Source organism: Oryctolagus cuniculus, chromosome 15 (genome assembly GCF_051225735.1).
Source record: "Oryctolagus cuniculus isolate XC-2025 breed Fujian yellow rabbit chromosome 15, ASM5122573v1, whole genome shotgun sequence".
Classification (NCBI taxonomy): Eukaryota; Metazoa; Chordata; class Mammalia; order Lagomorpha; family Leporidae; genus Oryctolagus; species Oryctolagus cuniculus.
Window position 1 is genome coordinate 29,416,067 of NC_142881.1, and position 24,711 is coordinate 29,440,777.

The 24,711-nt window shown below is 49.5% G+C and overlaps 1 protein-coding gene and 1 long non-coding RNA gene across 11 annotated transcripts in view; one reads left to right on the top strand and one right to left on the bottom strand.

Moving 5' to 3' along the window:
- LOC138843214 (stearoyl-CoA desaturase) overlaps positions 1-24,711 on the top strand; it is an 86,349-nt gene that overhangs the window by 40,723 nt on the left and 20,915 nt on the right. The window contains exons 1-2 of one of the 6 annotated variants that reach the window (XM_070057404.2): positions 19,279-19,392; positions 20,353-20,500. The exons of 1 other annotated variant lie outside the window; for it this stretch is intronic. In XM_070057404.2, coding sequence (XP_069913505.2) covers positions 20,417-20,500 — 84 coding nt within the window. In that variant the 5' untranslated portion in view covers positions 19,279-19,392; positions 20,353-20,416. Of the gene's footprint in view, positions 1-19,278; positions 19,393-19,586; positions 19,623-20,352; positions 20,501-24,711 lie in introns of those variants that run through there. 4 more of the 6 variants (XM_070057406.2, XM_070057407.2, XM_089314505.1 and 1 more) reach the window with 4 other exon arrangements.
- LOC149121944 (uncharacterized) overlaps positions 21,515-24,711 on the bottom strand; it is a 130,735-nt gene continuing 127,538 nt past the window's right edge. For 4 of the 5 annotated variants that reach the window (XR_016222018.1, XR_016222013.1, XR_016222016.1 and 1 more), the window contains 2 exons: positions 21,996-22,087; positions 21,515-21,789 (listed from right to left, as the gene is read on the bottom strand). This is a non-coding gene — a long non-coding RNA (uncharacterized LOC149121944). Of the gene's footprint in view, positions 21,790-21,910; positions 22,088-24,711 lie in introns of all 5 variants that reach the window. The other variant, XR_016222014.1, reaches the window with a different exon arrangement.

Here is a 24,711-nt window from a genome sequence, read left to right on the forward strand (position 1 = left end):
TGAGCGTCACTCCTGCGGGGGCTCTCTCCCTCCCGCTGCTTGCAAGTCCAGGGGATGAGAGGAACGAACGGGGCACGTGGGAACTGGGAGTCAGGGCTTGAAGCCGGAAGGGAGGGGCACGTGAGGGCCGAATGGGCACTTGGGGTGGGAGGACTGGAGAAAGCCCACTGCCGGGGACGAAGGCAGAGAGAAGACAGCATGAAAGAGCGAGGGGAGGGGCCGGGCCCCGAGCCTGGGGCCTCCATTGCGGGGTCCGAGCTCATTTCCACTAGAAGCTCCTCAAAGGGCCGGCAGGGACTGGGTGGGGACAAGGCCAGGGTGAGAGACTGGAAAGTGCTGCCTCCCATTGGCTGGGCCTCCTTCGTACCTCCCTGGGGCTGACCCCCAGTGAGTAGACAAGGAGGCTCCCCTCCCCCATCCAGGCCCATGGCTGCAGAAATGGAGAGTGGCAGGGACCCCGCCTCAGGACTGAAGGAGAGGATCTGTGACCCGTGTGAGGGCTGGAAAAGGACTGCAGGGGTCCGGCTTGTGGTGTTCCTTCTTCTGACACTTGTCCTCGCATGGCTCAGGGGCAAGGCACCGCCACGGAAGGACGGATGTGCTTTAGCCCAGGGGATGCATCGGAGAGCAAAGGACGAGGACATCTGACGGGACTTCCTCGGGGGAGTCGATGTCAGGCCCGCTTGGGGCTGGCCCCTTTCCTGAGGTTCTTCTTGGCAGTGCGCCTATTCTGGGCCTGAGCACAGGCTGGAACCCTGAGAGACGTCAGGTTGATCTGTGACAGATGTCAGGAGTGGTCTGTGTGAGGGTGGGTCTGTGAGGGATGTCAGGTTGGTCTGAGAGACATCACGATTGGTCTGTGAGAGACATTAGGGTTCTTCCACAGGGAGCATCAGGCCTGTTCTTTGGGGACATCAGGTGGATGTGCTGTCTTTCCAACCTCATACCTATAAAACCCTGTTGTGAGCATTGTGTCACCATGGGATTGGCCACCACTGAGGACACCTGTGTCCCATATCCCAATCCAGTTCCCTATTAATGTACCCAAAGACCCAACCACTTGTGCCCTGCCACCCACATGGTAGACACTGGTGGAGTTTCTGGCTCCTGGCTTTGGCTGGCTCAGCACTAGATGTTGTAAATATTTGGGGAAGGAACCAGCAGATGGAAGATCAATTTTTCTCTCTAACTCTTATGATTTGTTTATTTATTTGAAAGGCAGAATTACAGAGAGGCAGAGAGAGAGAGAGACAGATCTTCCACCTGCTGGTTCACTCCCCAGATGGTCAAAGCGGCCAGAGTTGCATCAATCTGAAGCCAGGAGCCAGGAGCTTCTTCCGGGTCTCCCACATGGGTGCAGGGGCCCAAGGACTTGGGCCATCTTCTACTGCTTTCCCAGGCCTTAGCAGAAAGCTGAATCAGAAGTGGAGAAGCAGGGATTCAAATCAGTGCCCATATAGGATGCCGGCACTGCAGGCAGCAGCCTTACCAGCTCACCACAGCACTGACACCCCCCCCCCACATGCTCTCATATTTCTCTTTCTCCCTTCTTCCCTCTCCAACCCCCCTTTTTTGTTCTGCCTTTTGAATGAATGAATGAATAAATGAACAAATATTATAAACCAAAGAAAGGAAACCTTTGGGGCATGAGCCCCAAAGCATGTCCTAGCTTTGGCCTCTGGTCACCTCCTCTGCCTTAAAACAAACATGTGCTGTGCCCCAGAAAGAATCTATTCACAGGGCTGTGCTCCCTCTGCACTCCTCCATGCTTGCTGGCTGGAAGGAGATGGCCCTCTGCTGACTCCTGGCTCCCCACCCAGGGCGACTCCACTGCTGCCGTGGCCTGGTGCCTCCCTCCCCAGTGCAAGGCACCTGTCTTGAGTGTCCCTGGAAGGAATTTTGATCCCAGATAACCGAGGGCTGGACTTGGCCTCTTCATGATTAAGTGTACCCCAACTTTTGACACAGGGTTCAAAAGTGACTGTTTACCTGTCAGTCTGCTGCTCGCGTCTCCTGCCCCAGGCCCAGGCACTGCGAAGCGGAGGGACTCCCGTTAAGACTGGAGCTGAGGAACTGTCGGCGAGCCTCCCCAGGCAGCAGGGCACTCTCCAGTGCACCCGTGTTCTTTGGGAAGAAACAGGCTGAGGAGCTGGGGCAGCAGCAAGCATCCCGGGTTAAGGGAGCTGGTCTGCAAGGAAAGGGCGAGCTGCTGCCTCCTACCCAGGAGCTGTGTCATTGCCAAAGGACCCTTGGCCCGCAGAAGTGGACGCGGGAACAGGGGTGCGGAGCAGGGAGCTACAGTGTGGGCCGAGAAGCAGAGAGAGCAACAGGAGATGGTTTCTGAGTCCCTCGGGGGTCATTTGGATTCTGGAGGAGGCCCGTGAGCAGCGGGAGTCTGAGTGGACTCAGGGCAGGTCATCATGTGACGAGCTCACTCCTCCGTGCACATGGCCAGATGGCTTTCTTCACGGCCACCTTCCTGGGCCACCTCCAACTGCTGTCCCCCGCTCAGTACTGGGCTTCCACACGTGGATCGCCCTCCTGGCCTTGGGAGCACTGGTGATGTAACACGGCTTGAGAAATGTTTCCAGAAGGTGCCGGGCCTTCCTGTGACAATTCAACTTACTCAAGAAGTTGCAAATGTGGACATCGAGTGGAATTTCCCAGTGATTTTGTGTCCAGTACTTCTCCACGTCCTCGGGCTCCTACCAGACTTGACTTTTCCTGTTACAAAGGGCAGCTGGCATCAGGGGTGTCCAGAGGCGCAGGCTGGCTCTTGCTCAGTTCAGCAATACCTCAGAACCTTGAACTTGAATTTTAATGGAACTCCTGGGTTTATCTGTTGGCTCAGCAACTTATTAGTGGTGTGGGTGGGTTTTAGACCAGTTTCTGCAGTGTTGAGAACAGTGTCTGCTAGGCTGACCTAAAGGACTATTTTGGGATTAAAATGGTTGAACTTAGAAGTCTTTGTAAACTGTGTGTTCAAAAACACAAAACAGACTTATTTATCTTACCACAATATCCATTCTCGTGAAAAGCATTCACACATGTACACAGCAATTCACAGGTAAGGTACAGCCCTTTGTTCAGGACGTCCCTGGCACTGTCTGAGGGATGTGGGTCCCAGGATGGTCTGCATCCACCCTATTCCATTTCCAGCGACACCAACAGGAGGGAATGATGCTCCTGCAGCTAGCAAGATTATAAAAGTGATCCTTGGGGCTGGCGCTGTGGCTCAGAGGATAAAGCCCTGACCTGCGGTGCCAGCATCCCAAATGGATGCCGGTTCAAATCCCAGCTACTCCACTTCCCATCCAGCACTCGCTAATGGCCAGGGAAAGCAGCAGAAGATGGCCCAAGTCCTTGGACCCCTGCACCCATGTGGGAGACCCGGAAGAAGCTCCTGGCTCCTGGCTTCAGATTGGTGCAGCTCTGGCCGTTGCAGCCATTTGCGGAGTGAACCAGCAGAAGGAAGATCTCTGTCTCTATCTCTCTCTGTAAATCTGCCTTTCAAGTAAATACAATAAATCCTAAAAAAAAAAAAAAAAAAAAGGTGGTACTTGAAGGAGAGTCCTTCTGAAACGAGGTCCATCAGAAGCAAAAGCACCTCTTCTTAAGGCGCCTGCTGAATCGGTCCCTTTGCTTCACTGGGTGAGGGTCTGGTTCGTGCCTCCCTCTAGTGCAGGCCTTAGGAGGTGGACAACCCCATTTCCGCCACCAGTGCCTTTCCTTTCCACACCATCCCTATCCCCACCAGCTCCTACTGTGTTGCCCAGGTCCACTAGACCCAAAGCCAGCAAAGACTACAGGAAGGACACCTGTGACCCACCCCCTCGCACATTCTCCTGAAGGAGACTTAGCGAATAGGATAAGTTGCCTTCCACATTCCAGACAAAGGAGCCCTGGGGCGATTCTCTTTCCAGACTCTACAGGGGACACAATCCACTCTACAGATCTTCTCTTAATCCTTTTTACCTCCATAAGCATGAACAATAGGACACATTCAACAAGCAACCATGGCTCACTTGAGCAAAGATTCTTAACAGAAGACACTGGAAATCACCATCTGTAAGAAGGAACCTTGGGTATCAGACCCTGGTCCTCATCAGAATCCACTAGTCATCTGCGTGAAAAAAAGACTAACATCTGAGTAGTCCACCTTTGGCACCACAAACACGGTGGACCTGCAGAGGACCTGAGTGTCTGAGCTCACGGAAGCCCTCTGTTTTCATGCCTGTACCTCCACAAGCCCCTGCTGCTCAACACATCAGAATGGACAAGCCAGATCCACAGAAAGTGCTAGCAAAGGAAGTTCTTTGACAGCCATCCTTAGCCCAAAACCAAGAAAAGAATGTTTTGCTGTTTCTTCAAGGACCTCAGAGACTGGAGGTAACCCACTTCCTCATCGAAATAACTCACTTTGAGCTTTTACTTCTTTCCTATCGTGTTCCCCATTTCACAGCTCCTCCTGAATACATTTGGCATCTTCATGCCTCCCAAGAGAATGTTCTGTAAATTTTTATGTATTTTCATTTATCTGAAAGAGAGACAGAGACCAAGATACATAGATATTCTCTCTGCAGGTTCACTCCCCAAATATCCATAACGGGGGCGGGGGGAGGTGGTAGGCTAGGCCAAACCCAGAACTCAGCTTGCAGCTCCCACATGGATGGCAGGGATCCAAGTACTTGAGTGATTGCCTGCTGCCTTCCAGGGTGTGCATTGCAGGGCTGGAATTGGAAGTAGAGCCAGGACTTGAACAGGGCACTCTGCTATGGGATACAGGCATCCCAAGTGGTGTCTTAACAGCTGTGTGAAAAGTTCACCCCGAGATGCTTTTTGAATGGGATCCTCAGTTTTTTTTTTTTCCAATTTCCAGGGGCCCCTCCTTGGTATCTTTGTCCATTTGTCCCTGTCTTATACAGAAGACTGAACAGCTGGAGGAAACCAGCTGTACTGAATTAGTGCGAGACCAACCAAAGTGGAGAAGTGAGTCTTCAGTTCCTGAGCCCGTGGTCAGGCCCCCTTGCTGAGTGTGGTCCACACAGCGGGGCTCATGTGCTCTGAAGCAGTCCATCAGCATTTTCACTTGTAGGCAGACTTCCAGCTGCGTCAGGCAGGGTTCCACAGCTCATGCTGAGTATCAGTCAGGCCACCTGCTGGTAGGTAGGAGGCCAGAGCTCCACGCAAGGTGGAGACAGCAGAGTAGAAAGAAAGAGGAGCCCATTGCAAAGGGAGGGGTTTGTGTGTGGTGGGGAGGGGTATCAAGAAAGGCATGAGAGGCGCCAGCACTGTGTCTTAACGGGTAAAGCCACTGCCTGCAGTGCTGACATCCCATATGGGCACTGGCTCGAGTCTTAGCTGCTCCACTTCTAATCCTACTCTCTGCTATGTCCTGGGAAGACAGTGAAAGATGCCCCAAGTCCTTAAGCCCCTGTACCCACGTGGGAGACCCAGAAGAAGCTCCTGGTTCTTGGCTTTGGATCAGCCCAGCTCCAGCCATTGCAACCATATGGGGAGTGAACCAGTGGTTGGAAGACTCTCTCTCTCTCTCTCTCTCTGTTTCCCTCTCTTTCTGCCTCTGCCTCTCTGTAACTCTGCTTTTCAAATAAATAATTTTTAAGAAAGGCATGAGAGAGAAACAGGAGGGAGGTTTAAGAGAGAGGCCTGGCGAAGAGCACCTGTGACAATACCGTTCTGACCCTCAGAGCCACTTGCCAGCATCCACTTGAGGCACAGCTGACTGAATGTCCCCAGAGGTGAGGAGGAGAGATCAGGGCAGATGGCCTGAGGCACATTCTCCCAGCATCATTGCAGGGCCTGGTCACAGTCATCCAAGGCCTCTCTTTGTCCCAGCCCAAGGGTCCCAGTACAAGAGGCACCTATTCTTCCCGCCAGGGTCCCCACCCCAGTGGGCAGTTCATTCCACAGACATTTACTGTATGGGGGGGGGGGGCGGGGTACTGTGTTCAGCTCTAGAGAGGAAGCAGCAAACAAGCAGTCATGGCCTGCGTCGTGGAGCATGCATGCTGGTGGAGAAGACAGGTGCTGGGTAAATACTCAGGCAAGTCATTTAGGATTTGTTGTTGTACAAAGGGCTACATGGGAGAAAGACAGGGTGCTATGAAGATATCAGGCAGAGAGCTGACTTCTTGAGACCAGTGAGAAATGGAGTGATGATTTCTATCTCTACCATTTTTTTGTTATAGAAAGCTTTTATTTAATAAATATAAATTTCATAGGTACAACTTTTGGATTATTTTGGTTCTTCTCCTCATACCTGCCCTCCCACCCCCAAACTGTCCCACCTCCTACTCCCTCTCCCATCCTGCTGTTCACCAAGATTCATTTTTAATTATCTTATATATAGAAGATCAATTCTATACTAAGTTTGCACCCATACAGACACACAAAGTAAAGTACTATTTGAAGCCTAGTTTTACCATTAATTCTCATAGTACAACACATTAAGGACAGAGATCCTACATGGGGAGCAAGTGCACAGTGACTCCTGTTGTTGATTTAGCAGCTGACACTCTTATTTATGACGTCAGTAATCACCTGAGGCTCTTGTCATGAGCTGCCAAGGCTATGGAAGCCTCTTGAGTTCACAAACTCTGACATTAGACAAGGCCATAATCAAAATAGAAGTTCTTTCCTCCCTTTAGAGAAAGGTATCTCTTTCTCTTATGGCCCCTTCTTTACACCGGGTTCTCACTCACAGAAATTGTTCATGTAGGTTATTCTTTGCCATAGTGTCTTGGCTCTCCATGCCTGGAATGCTCTCATGGGGTTTTTAGCCAGATCTGAATGCCTAAGGCTGATTCTGAGGCCAGAGCAATGTTTAGGGCATTTGCCATTCTTTGAGTCTGCTGTGTGGGCTGCTTCTCATGTTGGATCACTCTCTCCTTTTTAATTCTATCAATTATTATAGCAGACACTTGGTCTTATTTATGTGATCCCTTTGACACTTAATCCTATCTTTATGATCATAAGAACTTAAGCTGATCACTTTAACTAGTAAGATGGCATTGGTACCTGCCAACTTAATGGGATTTGTAGTCCCATGGCAAGTTTTTAGCTTTACCCTTAGGTGTAAGTCTGAGAGAATGTGTGACAAACTGTACATCTCCTCCCTCTCTTATTTTTAACAGGTATCAATTTTCAATTGGATTTAAACACCTAAGAATGACTCTGTGTTAAGTTCTCTATCATTTCTTATCTGTGCAGCATACTAGACTGTCTGAAATGCAAAAGTATTTCACTGTTAATAAGCTCAGAGGAACAGACCAAATTAAAAGACCAAGCAAAGGAAAGCTAGGCTACTTGTAAGGGATGGTAAGACTCCCAGTGATCTTGAGCCCTCATGCTCATGTGCTCTCTTGGTCTCTGGAATTGAGCTGAGTTGGAATCCATGCACAGACATTTTCCATAGGACATGGAACCCAAACATGGCCTCATTCCTGAAATGGGTTAGTCTTTCAAGTTGGGAAAGGAGGTGAACATGAATAAGACAGCTTGTGTAGATATTGAAACTAGAAATGGGTAAAAAGTTTCCTCAAGAGGAATTCAGAAGCAAGAGGGAATTTGCACTTCATTCCCTTGGTCATGTAATCCCAAGTCCATCAGTCTATCCCGGTATTTCCATCATCATTACTGATAACAGTTTTTGAAAAAAGGAAGCTTAATACTCAACAGTAGAAAAGATTAAATAAGTTATGGTACACTGGGGCCAGCGCTGTGGTGTAGTGGGTTAAGCTGCTGTCTGCAGTGCCAGCATTCCATATGGGTGCTGGTTTGAGACCCCGCTGCTCCACTTCTGATCCAGCTCTCTGCTGTGGCTGGGAAAGCATAGAAGATGGCCCAAGTCCTTGGGCCAAGATGTAAGTGGGAGACCCGGAGGAAGCTCCTGGCTCCTGGCTTTGGATCAGTACAGCTCCGGCTGTTGTGGCCAACTGGGGAATGAACCAGTATATGGAAGACCTCTCTCTTTCTGCCTCTCCTTCTCTCTGTGTGTAACTCTGACTTTCAAAAAAATAAATCTTTTTAAAAAATAAGCTATGATATATTCACATGATGAATTACTGAGGGGAAATTAATATTTTTTAAAATATTTATTTATTTATTTAAAAGGCAGAGTGATAAGAGAAGGACAGACAGACAAAGACAGAGATCTTCCATCTGCTGATTTGTTCCCCAAATATCTGCAACAGCTAGGTCTGGATCAGGCTGAAGCCAGGAGCCAGACACTCCCTCCAGGTCTAACCCATTGGTTGCAGGAACCCAAGTACCTGAGCCGTCATCTGCTCTCAGGCACGGCAGCAGAAAGCTGGATCCGAGGTGAAGGCAGTACCAGATCCCAGGGACTCTGCTGTGGGATGTGAGCATGCCAAGTGGCAGCATAACTCCCCGTGCCACGCAGACATCCTGGGAAATTAGTATTTTTGTATGACATTTAGTATCATGAGAAAATGCCCCTCGCACACTGGATGAAAATGCTGGGATATACCCAATTCCGGTATAACAGAATCCAAATTTTTAAATCCTCTGGTTCTCTCTCCAAATGGCTGCAATAGCCAGGGCTGGGCTTGTTCAGAGCTGGGAGCTGGAACTCCATCTGGGTCTCCCACATAGGTGTCAGGGACCCAACTAGTTGGTCAATCGCCGGCCTGCCAGGACGCACATTAGCAGGAAGCTGGAACTGGGAGCAGAGCCTGAACTCGCACCCACGTGCTCCAGTATGGAACAGGGGCATCTCAGCTGGGAACTGCTACGTCAATGCCTGCTCCTGGGTACACTGCAGATCATCTGGGTTTTCCACAATAAATCTGAGTACTTTCATATTCTGAGAAACACAGTTACTTTTAAAAGCCACGTGTCAGTAGCTGTGTTCCTAAAGCCGTGAGCCTCATTTTCATCTCACTCAGAGAGGGCCTGGCTGCTGTCTTCCTCTCCAGCAGGGAGCCAAGGCGCTCATTTCCTGATATGGAAGTCATCGGGCAGTTGATTGCTGTATCCCCTGCTTGTGTACCGTGCTAATCACTTCTTCCTTGGAGACGGCAGCTGGGGAAGGATATGGCGGGACTGTGTGGCAAGTACGAAAACAGTCCCAGGGAGAAGCGCAGCAGCTGACAGGGTGCAGCGGAAGGAGGAAGACTGGGCCAGGAAGTGGGAAGGTCCCAAAGGGAGTCTGGAAGGGAATGGCACTGACACAGATTTCAAAAGATGGGTAATGTGTTTGGAGACAAACATAAAGACAGCTACCATTTATTAACCACGAGGGGCCACACACTTGGCAGTGCATTATCTTAGTGAACTCTCAATCTTAGGAGGATTTATCATCTCCACTTTACAGGTCAGGGCCTTGAGGATCAGGGAAACAACTTACGGTGAAACCGGGCCTCAGAACCAGGCCTGTGACTGCAGAGACCTTGGCTCCTCTGCCTTGCTCTGCAGAGAAAGTGGCATGAGCAAGGGCAGGTGGGAGGAGCGCCAAGTATCAGTGTGGAATAACAGCCCCATGTTGGCAGGAGAGGAAGCAAGCCTGCAGAGAGGGCTGGAGCAAAGCAGGAAGACCTCAGCTGCCGGAAGTCTCATCGTCAGAGAAGAGAAAGACAGGGACAGCTTCAGGACAGAGCAGTATCAATGAGACACTTTACGGGAAACTGTTGGACAAGAAGATGGGCTCCTTGGAGGGAAATGGGAGGCAAGTGCAGGGAGAGATCACGAAAGCTGGAATTATGGTGGTGAAATTAGCACTGAAGGGAAAGATAAGTGAGGTGGCCCAGAGGCAGAACCTGCTGGGATTTGCAACTAGTTGGACATAGGGTGCCAGACACAGAGAACTCCATGGTGACTCAAGGGCCTCAAACTGGACAGCCGGGAAAAGGGTCTTGCCAGAAATTGGTGGTGGTGGTGAGGATGTTGGGGGGTAGAGGATGAGAGGAACAGTTGCCAGCAGGAGGGTGACAAATTCCTCTTTAGGAATACTTGCATCGAAAAGAGTTAACAGGGAGTCAGTGCTATGAGTCGGTGAGCTAAGCCTCCACCTGAGGTGCCAGCATCCCCTTTGGGTACCATTTTGTGTCCTGGCTGCTGCACTTCTGATCCAGCTCTCTGCTATGGCCTGGGAAAGCAGTGGAAGATGGCCCAAGTGCTTGGGCCCTTGCATCCACAGGTGAGACCCAGAAGAAGTTCATGGCTCCTGGCTTCAGACTGGCCCAGCTCTGGCCATTGTGGCCATTTGGGGAGTGAACCAGTGGATGGAAGACACAATCCCCTCCACCTCTGCTCTCTGTAACTCTGCCTTTCAAATAAATAATAAAAATAAATAAGTTAAATAGAAGTGTTAATGGGACATCAGAGGACTAAAACCAGAGGGACCCTGGACAACGTGGGCTACAGCGTGAGAGGGGAGTAAAGACTGCAAAGAGTGAGGTGAGGATCTTGTTGCTGGAGGCGATTTTTGTAGCTAAAGCAACAGATGCAGTTGCTGAAGACTTGAGTGAAGAGAGGAAAGAACTTAAGGAGTTGGGGAAGGAAGAAGAGCCATAAAGGAAGGGAAGATGAGAGAGAGAAAGGGGCGTGTGTGTGTGGGAGAGAAAGAGAGACAGAGAGAGAGAGCGAGAGAGAGAAACCAAGGGTTTTCAAGGTACAGAAGTCAGAGGAGCAGGGTGTTAAGGGAAGTCGTGACTGACAGTATCAGGTGCTACTCAAAGTCAAGGCGGCTCTGATAGAGTAGAAGAAGCCTTTGGAGGTTTAGACCCAACTATCTCAGGTGACTGTGGACAGTGCGGAGGCTACAGACGTCCACACATTTGAGGGAGTGGGGGCAGATAGATGAAGAGACAGGTGGTCAGGCAATGGAGCAGACGGCTCCATTAACTGCACAAGTGATTTACTAGGGATTCACTGGGTACTTTCTGTGTGACCTTCTTGCCTGTCTGTTTGGAAATGTCCCAAGAAACTGAATCAACCAGCATCATCTTCATGAGCTAAAACCCTCGGTTCCTCCCAGCTCTTCTTATGCTGCTGATTTTAATTCGGCTCTGCTGAGGTAGGGTTCATGTACTGCACAGCTCCTCCACTCACCCTGTGCAGCGCACTGGGCCTGGGCGCATTTGCACATGTGCACAGCTACGCTGCTGACTTCACAGGAGGAGATACTGAGGTTAGGCTTGGAGGTCAGGATTCGCATTATTTGTGTTGTAAGTGGGGGTGGGAGAGGACCCCAAACACCACAAGAAATTCTCCACTCCTCCCTTCACCTGAATCACCCTTCCTGGTGAGGTCACAAAGATGTTCTGCCCCGCATGGCCACCAGGGGGCAACAGGCCCCCAGCCCAATCTCTGCCAGTAGGGAGGGAGGGCTCTTTCCTGAAAGCCAGAGGCCACTCTGGAGGGCGGTGCACTCCGGGGTCCCTGTCAGTCCAGGGACCACTGATCTCCCCTCCTCCCTCCTGGCCCCTTCCCTCTTCTCCCGGAACCTCTGAAGGCCCCGCTCTGGCCCTGTGAGCAGGTCCTACCCGCCAGGGCTTCATCTTTCCAGAGGCCTGGTAGCCTCCTGGGTGAGCCGGGGTCCTCCTAGGAGCACACACCAAGGCTGGGCCTGTGTGCAAGGAAAAGCCCATCGGGGAGCCCAGCTAGGCTGGCAGAGCCAACATCTCCCCCGAGGCAGGGAGGTTGGGTGGCTGACTGGAGATCCCCACAGGAGGGGAGAGACCTCCAGTAGTCAAAAGAGCCCTGGGGGAGTCCCAAGTCCCTCAGGAATGGGATTGTAAGCAAGCCCAGGGCTTGCAAAGCTCAGGGCTGCTCCTGGGCTGGGAGTGGCCATGGGCAGTGCAGCTCCAGGTGAATGCCTGTGCTCAATTGCTCCGCTGGGGCTGGAGGCCTGGCAGTCTCCTTCTCATGGCCTCCATGACTTCTTTGAGAGGGGGCAGCCTCAGCCCTCTTCCCTCTGGTCATTTCCTCCCCCTCCCCCCGCCCCGCCTCCTCCCACTGGCCATAGAACCGACCTCTCCAGCCCCGGAAGGGCCTCAGTGCCCCCTCGCCTGTGTGAATCCAGCTCACTCACCCGCCAGGCCCTGGCCCTGCCTTTTCCTTGCCTTGCTTTGGCTCCTCACATCTGAGCCCTAGGTCACGAAGGAGGGAACGGGATTATGGGAGTGTTGGTTTCAGCCCTGACTCACAGCCCAGGCACCAGCCTGCCCTGGCAGGAAGCTCTTGGCCAGCACCAGGCTCCATCCCTTCCCTGGGGTCCCTGTTTCCGTGGTAACCCCTCCCCTGGCTCTAGAGCTGATGGCGAGCTCCTGGTCTCAGTCAAGAGTAAGCTATGGGACAGGTAGCCGCAGCTCTGCCAGGTGGCCCCGAGTGCTTGGGTAGGGTAGCGCTTGGGGAGCAGGGAGGAAAGTGGCATTTCTGGGGTTAGCAGGGGTTTGGGAAATGGAATTCTAGGGGAAAAGCACCTGGCTCATCCTGGGGACTGCCCAGTCACTCTCTCGCTTGGGGTCTCTGTACCCACAACTGGGAGAATTGAGGTGGCACTGAGGGGCCTGTTGTGTTTGGGGCTCTGGACTTGGCTCCTCTCCTGCTGGCAGGTCCTGGGCTCAAAAGCAGGCTTGGGAGGCCTGGGGCAGCCGCTTGAAAGAGGACATGGTGAAACCAAGGATTCTGCAAGACCATGTTTGGAGCAGAAGGCACAGCAAATCTAGTGTTCCTGTGGGAAATGAGATGGAAATAACCCTGGGCTTTACCAGGGAATTTAGCCAACCCCGGGTGTGGGGGCAGCGGAGAAGTAGCCTGGGCATCCACCAAGATGACATTCATCTATGCCTCGGATGCCAAAGGCAAGGGCGAGGGCCGGCAGGGGGTCTCCTTCGTCCTTCTTGGGCAGGGAGAGATGGGGAAGGAGAGTTGGTTGAGGAGGAGAGCAGAAAGCAGAAGCCTCTATCTGACCCTCCCATCTCTCCCCTGTACAGTGGACAGAACCCCAGCTCTCAGGATTTCTTCAGCCTAGAGTGGGGCCAGGGTGGGGGTAGGCATGGCTAGTGGTGGGACAGGGAGACACAGGGCCCAGAGAGGGTCCTTTGGGCTTTGTGCTTTGCATGCTTGTTCTGTGGTGGACAGACCACTTACTAGGCAAGACGTAGGAAGCACCTGCGCACACCAGCCAGCAGCTGGGTACTGAGCCACTCTCCTCACTGCATGCCCCGCCCCATCACCCAAGGCTGCTGCAACCTTTCTGAGTCTTGCAGAGGAGAAAACAGGCAGATGAGGATCCACTGATTGTCCAAGCAGCTAGCAGAGGTCACCTAAGTAGACGCCAAAAACAACAACAACAAACCTTAAACGAAGGTCTGCAGGCCAGTCTCTTGCTTTCCTGATTGGAGGGCAGCTCTGTGGGGAGGGCCCCTGCCCCTTCCCTCACCTCCCAGCCCATTCTCATGGGACGCTGATCTCTGCCCTTGCCAGGTGCTGGCCACGGGTGTCCTGTGGTGCTCTGTCCTGTTGCTCTTAGGAATCTGTGTGCTCCTGGGGCTGACACCACAACCTGGGCCCCCGCAGAGAAGAGCTGGACTTGTTACTTGCACGAGGTGGGGGTGGGGGAGGTTCTGTCAACACTCAGTCCCCAGATGGATCTGGTGGCGCCCAGACCCAGCTTGGGAGAGACACAGGCCCTTGGCTGGGAGGAGCTCTCTCTGGGGAGTGCTTGGTTTTGCACACAGCCAGCTGCCCTCTGGACCTCATGGCTTGGCTGCTGTGTCCCTGCAAAGCCAGGGTGACATCAGGGTGGGAGAGGTTACTGTCAGGCAGAGGGAAGGCAGGGCAAGTGGGCTAGCTGCCTGCATTGCCCTGGTGCCCATGGCCTGCTGGACTCAGGGAAGTTTGCTTTGTAGGGGGAGCCTTGTGGAGAGGGCGAGGGGAGGAAGGAAGCCAGAGGGAGGGGGAAGGGCAGGAATGGCTGGGTCCCTCTCTCCCTACAGGCACTCTGGAAGGCAGCTGCAGGGTGCCAGTGGGGGGTACTCCTGGCTGTGACCACAAAGGCCAGGCTCCCACGTCCCCACCTTACTCAGAAGCTGTCAGGGAAGAAAGCCTTCCCTCCTGGCTCATTGCTTTGCTATCGGTGGCCCTGGGTTCCTTTGCCCGCTGTGTGTCCTCCCTCGATGAGGGCATGCTCAGGTGAGGGGTTGGCTTTGGGAGTGGGGTGCGAAGTTCCCATGCTGACTCCAGAGGAGGGAGGGAGTGGCTTGTGGTCTGGAAGAGCCGTCTGTGCAAGGTGAGGCCACCTCAGATACCTTTAACTCTGGCCCTGGTCTTGTCATCTGTATGTCCAGGTCTCATCTGCCCAGTCTTTAAGTGGAATCTGCAGCCCTGGCCCTGACCCTAAGCCCTTTGCCCCCTGTCTCACCTGCCCTAGGGTCAGTCAACATATTTCACACTCTGACCCTGAACCATTAACTCTTCCTGGTCACAATCACTATGTGACCTGCACAACTTCTAGTTCCCAGTTCCCTAATGACTCAGTAAAGGTTTCTCCTCTAGCACACAGCCAAGGTACTTCAAAATGCTCATGAAACATGGAATAAAATAGTTTATTTTGTTGCACAAAAGTTTTGAAATCTAAGCAAAATTTTTCATAATAATGATGCTTCTGTGAACTTTTTGAAGACCCCTTATATGGATGGATTTTAATTATTTTTTTGTGCTTGGGCCAGCGCTGTGACATAGTGGGTAAAGCTGCCACCTGCAGCGCTAGCATCCCCTATGGACACCAGTTGAAGTCCTGGCTGCTCCAGTTCTGATCCAGTTCCCTGCTCATGGCCCGGAAAGGCAGTGGAAGATGGCCCAAGTGCTTGGGCTGCTGTACCTCACCTCCTATACTGGGGAGACCTGTAAGAAGCTCCTGGCTCCTGGGTTCAGATCAGCCCAGCTCTGGCTGTTGTGGCCATTTATGGAAGGAACCAGCCGAGGTTCATTATATTATATATTCATATATATATGAATATATATATTCTTCTCTCTGTATCTACCTCTCTGTAATTCTGCCTTTCAAATAAATCAATATTAAAAAAATTTTACACGGTAATAAATTTATATTGTAATTCAATTTTCCATGAACTTTTTCAAGTATACTCATGTCTGTGCATGCAAACATGGTGCACATGAGTGGGTGTACACACACATAGAGACACGCACCATGCGCACAGGTGCACACATGTATACTCGCAGTTCTGCAGACAAAAGAGGGCTGGAGTGAGAGGGAAGTCAAGGCTCTACAGATACTGATCAGACAGGAGCTTAGCTGGGGGAGTGCTTAGGTGCCTTCTACATAAAGACCACATAGCAGAGGACCTGTGGCACCATCTCTCTAGCCTGGGGCCCAGGAGGAGTCATATCCAAGGCCAGTTAGCATCTCTTCCCATTCTCAGAGCCTCTGACCTTGTCAACAGCCCTCTTCCATATGTACCTCTACTGACCCAGGAGTCTGATCACCAGCATCTCTTCCAGGAAGTCTTCCCTGCTTCTCCCAATGTGGTCTGACCCATGCCTTTCCTGAGTCTCCAGTACGCTGTCCTGAGCTCTGTCATATACAGACATCAAGATCTCCTCTAGTACCATGAGCTGCCCAAGGTTAGGATCTCCAAAGACTGTGTCTGCACCACTGAGCCTGGGCACGTGCCTGCATCAGAACATCTGCTGAATGAACTAATGTGCCCAGGGGGTGGGAGTGAGGGCACCGCATCACTCCAGCTCCTCTGATGTCAGTGGTGCCCAGACAGGCAGGCTTCCAGAAGGGCAGAGGGGCCTGCTGCCTATGACTCAGCATGGACCACCGGACAAGAGAAGGGCCCTTAACCTGGAAGGCCCACTGCTGTGTTCTCTAGGCACAAAGAACTGGCTTGGCCAGCTGTGGGCCAGGTGCCAAGGCTGGCTTCCATCCCTTTCCCACACCGCCCTCTGTCCTGGGAAGCCTGAGAGGTTTAGGGTTGCGAGGGCAGTTTCTACAGCTCTGGCACCTCGCCCAGTGTACTGCATCACGGCTGCTTGGACCACAACGTGTCTCAGCGTGCCTGTTTACTTGAGCAAGATAACACCTTAATCTTGGATCTGAAGAATCTCAAGTGATAATGTCTGGAAGAAAGTTTTACTGAGCTGTAACTTACATATTGTAAAATTCAACCATTTAAATCACACGATTAAATGGCTTTTATAAAATACAACGGCTGTTGGTGTATTCACAAGATCATGCATCTGTCATCACCACTGATTTTGGAACAATTTCATGACCTACCCCCTGAAATGGTACACTCTCTAGCCATCTCCCTCCAATCCACCTCCTCCATTCCTGGGAAACCGCCAACGTTCTTTCTCTCTATCGCTTATTTTGGACATTTCCTGTGAGTGGAATTGTACAGTATGTGGTCCTTTGTTACTGGCTTCTTCCACTTACAATTATATTTTCAAGGTTCATTTATGTTGTCATATATGCTAGTACTTCCTTATTTTTTTAAATGAAAATAGTATTGCATCTTGTTTACCCATTAGTCAATGGAGAGATGTTTGGGTTGCTTCCACTTTTTGGCCCTTACAAATAATATTATGAATATTCACACAAACGTTTCTTGTGTAGACAAGCTTTTTCATATACCCAGGATTGGAACTGCTAGGTTGTAATATTTTGATAGGGAGAGTTGAGTGGAAGAAAGGCTTGAGGAGATGGAACGATAGCAAGAGTTATCTTTCCTTGGGGTTTTGCTAAGATCAAGGGTAGAAATCAGCAAGATTGCAAGAACAGGAAAGTATAAGTTATACTAAACAGGTGAGAATTTGGGGTAAAACAGGGTGTTCAGAGTAAAATCATGACTATCAAAATTCAGGAGCCTGGATGTAAATGAAATAACAACTTCAACTTACTATGTTACAGTGTACAAATACCATGATACATTATTTAATACTGGCAATAACCTCAAAAACATGTATCATTATTCCCAATCCACAGAAGAGAAAATCGAAGTTCAGTGACTATGTTTAGGATGTCCAATATTTCTTCCCTCCTCCCTTTTCTAATATTGCTTTATGTTGTCAAGATTGCATAAATAAATAAGTTTATATCCTAATTATGTACATCACTACAGCATGAACACTTTCCTATGTCATTAGAAACACTTCTTAATATTTTGTTTCTGTTGGCTGCATTAAATATACATGTATGCAATATACATTGTGAAATATTTTTGCAGTGTATCTGATATGACTGTATCAGTTCGTCCTGTAAATTTTGTAGTATACTTAATTACATTATTTTTTAGCATTATAATGGGATGGAGACTGTGTGTGTGAGTTATTTTATCTTCCTACCAGCAATTTAAAGAATGATTATCTAATCTCACCCTACTATTTTCATCTTTAATAGTGAACAATTATATATTTCTTCTTTAATACTTGGTAAAATTTAATTTTTCAAGTATTTCTTAAATATTTATTTACTTATTTGAGAGGCAGAGTTATAGAGAGAGAGAGAGAGGTCTTCCACCTGTTTTCACTCCCCAAATGGCTACAATGGCTGGAGCTGGGCCAGTTTGAAGGCAGGAGCCATGAGCTTCATCCAGGTCTCCCACGTGGGTGCAGAGGCCCAAGGACTTGGGCCATCCTCCATTGCTTTTCCAAACCATTAGCAGAGAACTGGATTGGAAGTGGAGCAGGTGGGACTTGAACCAGTACACAAACGGGATGCGAGTGCCACAGGCAGAGGCTAAACCAACTATGCCACAGCACTGGCCACTTAAGTACTTCTTTGCCATCTATATTTTCTTCTTTTATAAAGTGCCTATTTGATTCTCTTGTTCTTTTTTTTCATACTGAGCTTGTTATGTTTATCAATCTGCAAAAGCCCTTTTGTATGTAAAGACTATGAAAAATTTGCTTTCATAATTGGCGGGAGTTTGTCTCTCTTGCATCACTAGTTTGCTTGACCAGGTAATGAGCTTAGAATTCGGATCTGTGCTGCTTTGATGATTGTCACTGGAGGGTCAGAGTGTGACCAGGGCCCCAAGAAAGGAGGTGACCTCTGCCCCAAATGGAAACAAACTCCCAGTTAGAGAAACAGAATGAAAATACTCTCGACTGACTGCTCTGAGGGGAGATTCATCCCCGCAGGTGTTAGCATTTCTAGATTTTTCATGCTAATAAAGGAGAGAGCAGGGGAGGTTAAAATATATGCCACATGGGCGCCGCCGCAGATCACTAGGCTAATCCTCTGCCTGCAGCGCCAGCACCCCTGGTTCTAGTCCTGGTTGGGGTGCCGGATTCTGCCCCAGTTGCTCCTCTTCCAATCCAGCTCTCTGCTGTGGCCCAGTCTTGTCTGGGATCAGATTTAAACCACGTCCATCAAACAATCCTCACAAGGGTCCAGAGACCCCCCCCCTCATTTCCTCTCCTCTATGAAATCCTTTCATTACCTGGTTAATGCCACTCTTAGGATCATTGGTTGCTATTCTCTCCCTGACTTGTATACTACAGTGTCTGTTTAAGTGTTTACAGCAGGTGATAATGGAATGAACCAAGGCCTTCAGCAACCAGGCAGTCAACCAGATGCTTTTCCACCTATACATGCCTGTCCCTGCGGAACCCCCAGATACCCACAGTGGGCCCCTGTAGACAATGTCCCCAGTCAGCAGGAAGTAGCCAGAGAGACTCATCGTCGCCCCCTTTCCTATCATAAAAAGGTCGGGATGGTAGCTTTGGGATCTGCAAGGAGGGAAGGCCTACACTTCCGGGAATGGAAAGTTCCTACCTGTACTTGCTGGGAAGAAAAGTCCTTGTCAAGGTCCCTGCAGGTGCCTAAAGGTCAACCAATGAGGATCAGACCCGCCTCAACCTTTAACTCACATGCCCTGAATCTATAAAAGGAGCTCTCCCAATCTCTGACGCACGACTTCCCTGCCCCCCACTCTGTTGCTCTGTTGGGACCGGGGAACCTCGCCCGGGAGCGGAACCCCAATAAAAGCCTGTGAATTAATTGATTCGTCTGCCTGGGAAGATTTGTTACGCGCCAGACACCTTGCACTGAGATCTGCCCACGGCTTCTCTTTCCAGTGGGTTCAGGGAGAGCCCATCTCACGGAGTCACGGGGGGCTGCAACAAAATCTCCCAAGACCTGCAGGCTCCTCTCATTCCACACCCAGTCCTCTCCCCTGCTGCTGGGCGGTCCCGCGACTGGGCGTCCTGCCTGTCTCCAGGAAGAGGCGCCCAACATTCCCCGGACAAGCTGAAGGTGTTCCAACAAGTCCTGCACAGTTGTTGGGTGGCTCGGGGAGGCGCCTGCCCCACAGTGCCGGCGTATTGCGTACAGAAGCACAGAGGCAGCGCGGGTCTCAGTGCCGGGCTTTGGAGGTGCGCCGGCTCTCTGGGCTCTGAGGACCTTGTCACAGTGGTGGGCGGGCCCGAACCCCTTCCCCCAACCCCCACCCCAGCACCAAGTCCCCGAACTAGCTGTGGAGTGACGCTTAGTGGCAGCAGCCTATGGGCGAGCGTCTTTCCCCCAAGCGTATCTTCCCCAGCGCCTGGGGAATGGGAAGGCTGAATGGGAAGCAGGGAGCAGTGGGCGCCTCGGCTCTTCCTGGGTACTTCCCGCGCACCTCCCCGACCCAACCATTCGAGGGGCCGCAAGGGTCCTGGGCTCTGACCCACCCCCATTGTAGAACTCGATGCTCTCCATCTTGCAAGAGAGAAAGCTTCCGAATGCCTCGGAAGCCGCGGGGTGCCGGGCTGAGTCCCAGCGGTCGGGTCGGTCGGTTGCTGGAAGGGGCCAAGAAGGAGAAAAGCAGGGGAGGGGGAGCGCGGCGCAGGCGGCGAGGGGGAACAGCAGATTGCGCGGAGCCAATGGCAACGGCGGCCGAGGTGGCACCAAATTCCCTTCGGCCAATGACGCGCCAGAGTGTACTGAAGCCTCATTAGCATTTCCCCAGGGGCAGAGGCTGGGGCAGGGGCCAGGGCCGTGGGTGATGGTGTCTGCAGCATCCCTAAGTCCTGTCTTGGTCGATGTCCGCCTCAGCTTTCTGTCTCCTCCCTTGTCCCGCCCTCACCTTCACGCGAGGCTGCCTGAGCCAGCCAGTTCTGTGCACCTTGACCCTTGTTGGCAGCTCATACAAGGTGTCTGAGGAAATCGCGACAGGGTCACCCACTGCCAGCTCTGGCCTTTAAATCCCCAGCGCAGGGAGATCCACCACAGCAGGGTTGGGCCCAGCCACCGCACCACCGCGCGTGCCAGGCAGAGAAGGGTTCCGAGTGCATTGCTGCGAATTGCTGCGCACGAGCGGGCTGCAGAACAGAAGTCTACTTCTGTCCTGACAGGGGTCCCGAACTCAGTTCTGCAGTCTCAGCCTTGGGAAAGTGAGCCCAGCACCTGAGAGCCAAGATGCCGGCCCACTTGCTGCAGGAGAAGGTGAGCTCCCAAGCGATGGCCCCGCACCCTGGCTGGGAGAGAGCCTCCAGCGGACTGGTAGGTGGAGGGCAGGACCCAGAGCTCCTGGAAGGACTGGGCCATCCTGTTTCAGTTGCAGATTTTGTACTTTGGGAACTTGATTCCCAACTGTTGTTTCTTAATCTGTTTTTAAAAAATTATGACAATTTTCCTTATAGATGGAATGGGCTCTTATTTCACTTAAGGGATAGAGTAACTTCCATTCCCCAAAAATAGAATAAAATCTTTGGCCAATAGCAAGACAGTGGGCTTTTTAAGCTTGGAACAAGAAAACAGAATAAGAACAATAATAATAATATAAAAGCTGACTGGCTAACAGATTACTTCAGGTTACTGTTTTTGTAGGAGTTAAAGCAGAAAGGACTTCCTTGTTACTGATTCAACAGACTGCAATCTACTGTTTCCAGGAGAAAAGTGCTCTGTTTGGGGATCTTTCTGCTTCCTTAAAATTCTGATTTGATTATGTGACATTTAAAGCATGTGTGCCTCCATTTTTGCTTGGTCAGATTTGTTGGAGCCTAATGCAGGAGAGCTCTGTCCAAAACAATGGTCTCCCATAATTGCTGCTTTATAGTCCCTTGCTCTGCTCCCGTCAGGCTCTCACTCAAGTGACACTGTGTCCAAAACTCAGGGCATTTGCACTACTCTCCGGTACTACCATTTTGGACTTCCATTCTCAACATTCATAGGTTACAGTGTCCTCATGATCATGCATTTCTTTGAGCTCTTGCCATTTTAGCTAGAGACCATCTGACATTTCAACAGATGGCTGCATACAAACATTTGAAACTCTTCAGAGAAAAAAGTGCTCCAGAGAAACTACTATTATGCTTATAAAGAGGAGTCTGGAGCTCATTTATTAGCCAGGGTCACTATGAACCAAATCAGCTAAAATAGAACATATCAAAGAATGAGCCAGATGAGGAGGCTACCCACTGTAACCAAGCATCCTGTTTAATTTTTTGCAACCGAGTCTACAATACCTATGTGTTTATCTATTCGCAATAAGAAGTGACAGCAAGTGCAGACTCCTTTCTCTTCGAATAGCGTGTATTGATTCTATTATCTAGCACATCATGACTGGGTTTCATTAAAACAGGAGTGGGAACAAGTGGGTTTTGAAGTCTCACACTATAAAATGGACTACTAGTGCAAAGTGAACAACAGTTGCATTAGGGATGTTGCTAAAGGTAGCCACTGGGCGGATTAAAGGATCTATCTCTCAGGACGTGGAAAGACTTGAGTCTGACATGAATGATCCAACACTCCGTTATGTTGCCACAGCAGGTACTGATTACAGCACGGTCCTGGCAAATGAAAAGAGGTGGGCATAAGCAAGGAAAAATGAAGAGCATTAAGAGTCTTATTAAGATGGAGAATCTTACTGCAGTGTCTAGGGAAAAGCTAACCATAGCAGAAAGTCATTACCTTCTCATCCTGGTGCCATGGGTATTTTAGTGAATACTCTACATGGCTCACACATCAGGCACGAGGGCTGTCTGTTGACATTTACCTCAAGTTGTCCAGCACCAGCTTATAGCACTTCGGGACCAGAGCAGCTCTTGTTCTTAGTGATTTCATAGGAGAAAACTAGACTGGAGAATCCTAAAGAACAATGAACAATGCTGTAACAGACATACTATAGTTTTTCTTCAAAATGCCTTTCTTTTCTCTTCATTGGTTGCTCTACCAAAAATAGAGCCACACTCATCTGTTTACAAAATAAGTTTAGTCTCATCAAAGATGGTCTGATTATTTATATACAAGTGCAAGAATACTGCTTGACCACATAAGCTTTTTTAAAATTTTGCTTTGCTGGGAATTTTGATAGGAATCTCAAACGGGACTTCTGAAAACTTCTCAAGGCCAAGAAGTCCAATCAAGGCAGACTTCAGCCTTTGCAGCACACACAGAGATTCAGTCTATAGATATCTGCAAATATGACATCCCAGTTTAAGCTTTAGTAACAAAACCAGTATTTCCAATTATACCTGTTATAAAGAGCAGATACTTATTGAGCCTATGCAAATAACCATATTAAAATAAGTTGGTTAGTTTCTGAATTCTGAAGGGTTCAGGTATAGAGAAAAATATTTCCATTTTTTTTCACAAAAGTATACTTTAGCAATTGCTGTAAGCTATAGATAATTTAAAAGAAAAATTATCTTTAGTTTGAAAAATAAAACATGTAAAGGATTGGCAAAATTCAAATAAAAAATCAATTCAAATAAAAAACTATGGCCGGCGCCGCGGCTCACTAGGCTAATCCTCCGCCTAGCGGCGCCGGCACACCGGGTTCTAGTCCCGGTTGGGGCGCCGGATTCTGTCCCGGTTGCCCCTCTTCCAGGCCAGCTCTCTGCTGTGGCCAGGGAGTGCAGTGGAGGATGGCCCAGGTGCTTGGGCCCTGCACCCCATGGGAGACCAGGAAAAGCACCTGGCTCCTGGCTCCTGCCATCGGATCAGCGCGGTGCACCGGCCGCAGCGCGCCGGCCGCGGCGGCCATTGGAGGGTGAACCAACGGCAAAGGAAGACCTTTCTCTCTGTCTCTCTCTCTCACTGTCCACTCTGCCTGTCCAAAAAACAAACAAACAAACAAAAAAAAAAAAAAAAACTATCCTAATCAGTTTATCCAGTAACATTTAATTAATCCTTGTTCTGCTTAATCTTGGTTAGGAGTTTCATGAAGTTATCAGTTTCTTCATTAGGTTTCTGGAAATTCTTACCCAGTCCAGTGGTTTATACACTTAAAGTTATCAGAAACCTATATTTCAGTCTTTTCCATGAATTTCCTTGAAGAAACAATTTTGAACTGTAGCTGATTGCAAACACTTTTGGAGAAGAATCAAAGCAACAACTATAGGTAACAAAACTTAGAATGGTCATACTTAAAAATTGGATAAGAAGTAGCAAAGAAGTTCGGTTATTTCTTAAGACACACGACTTTTTAAATTTAATAATAACTGAAATTATGACTTGTAACATTATATTTCTGGAAACCTCATACAAGTTTTAGAATACTTGTATCAATAACATATCTATAAATATAACTTTTAAAAATATTTATTTATTTACTTGAAAGAGTTCCACAGAGAGAGGAGAGGCAGAGAGAGAGAGAATGAGGTCTTCCATCCTTTGGTTCACACCACAATTGGCCACAATGGCCAGATCTGCACCAATCCGAAGCCAGGAGCCAGAAGCTTCTTCTGGGTCTCCCATACGGGTGCAGGGGCCCAAGGACTTGGGTCATCTTCCACTGCTTTCCCAGGCTACAGCAGAGAGCTGGATTGGAAGTGGAGTAGCCAGCACTTGAACTGGTGCTCATATGGGATGCCGGCACTAGAGGCGGCGGTCACAGCGCTGGCCCCATAAATATAACTTTTTTTTTAAAGATTAATTATTTATTTGAAAGTCAGAGTTACACAGAGAGAGGAGAAGGAGAGAGAGAGAGAAAGAGAGAGAGAAGTCTTCCATCTGATGGTTCACTCCCCAATTGGCTGCAATGGCCGGAGCTGCGCTGATCTGAAGCCAGGAGCCAGGTACAGGGGTCCAAGGACTTGGACCGTCCTCCACTGCTTTCCCAGGCCATAGCAGAGAGCTGGATCAGAAGTGGAGCAGCCGGGTCTCAAACCGGCGCCCACATGGGATGCTGGTGCTTCAGACCAGGGCACTAACCTGCTGTGTCACAGTGCCAGCCCCATAAATATAACTTAAAGAATACTTACTGTCACTTATTCGACAATTTTTCCCACATAATTTGAATACTCAATAAGCCAAAATTAGTTTAATATCTACCTATTACAAGATGAGACATATCCTTCAAGGCTTTCCACAGACCCATCTCAAGAATTCCAATAATTTAAGGTCTGAAAGCCTCATTCAGAATTTGAGAAGTTTTTCAAAAGTGTTGAAAGATTTTAAATGACCCTGATTATCTATTTAGTCAAAGTGACAATAAAAGATTTTAAAGGCAAATTCCAAAAGTGATATAGGTGTGAATAAAAGCTTAACTCTTTCAATATTGAGACAACTCACTTTTCTTAAGTAATCAAGGACCTAAGAACACAAGAAATTCCTTTGATAATTGAGAATCTTTGTTTTTTAGGCCAATTACCTAAAAGGTAAAGACAGACCTTTCCCCATATCTTATTAAGAGCACAATGAATTCTAGTTTTACCTCAGTGTGTTTTTGTTATTGATATACAATCTTTTAAAAAATGTAAAAATAATTC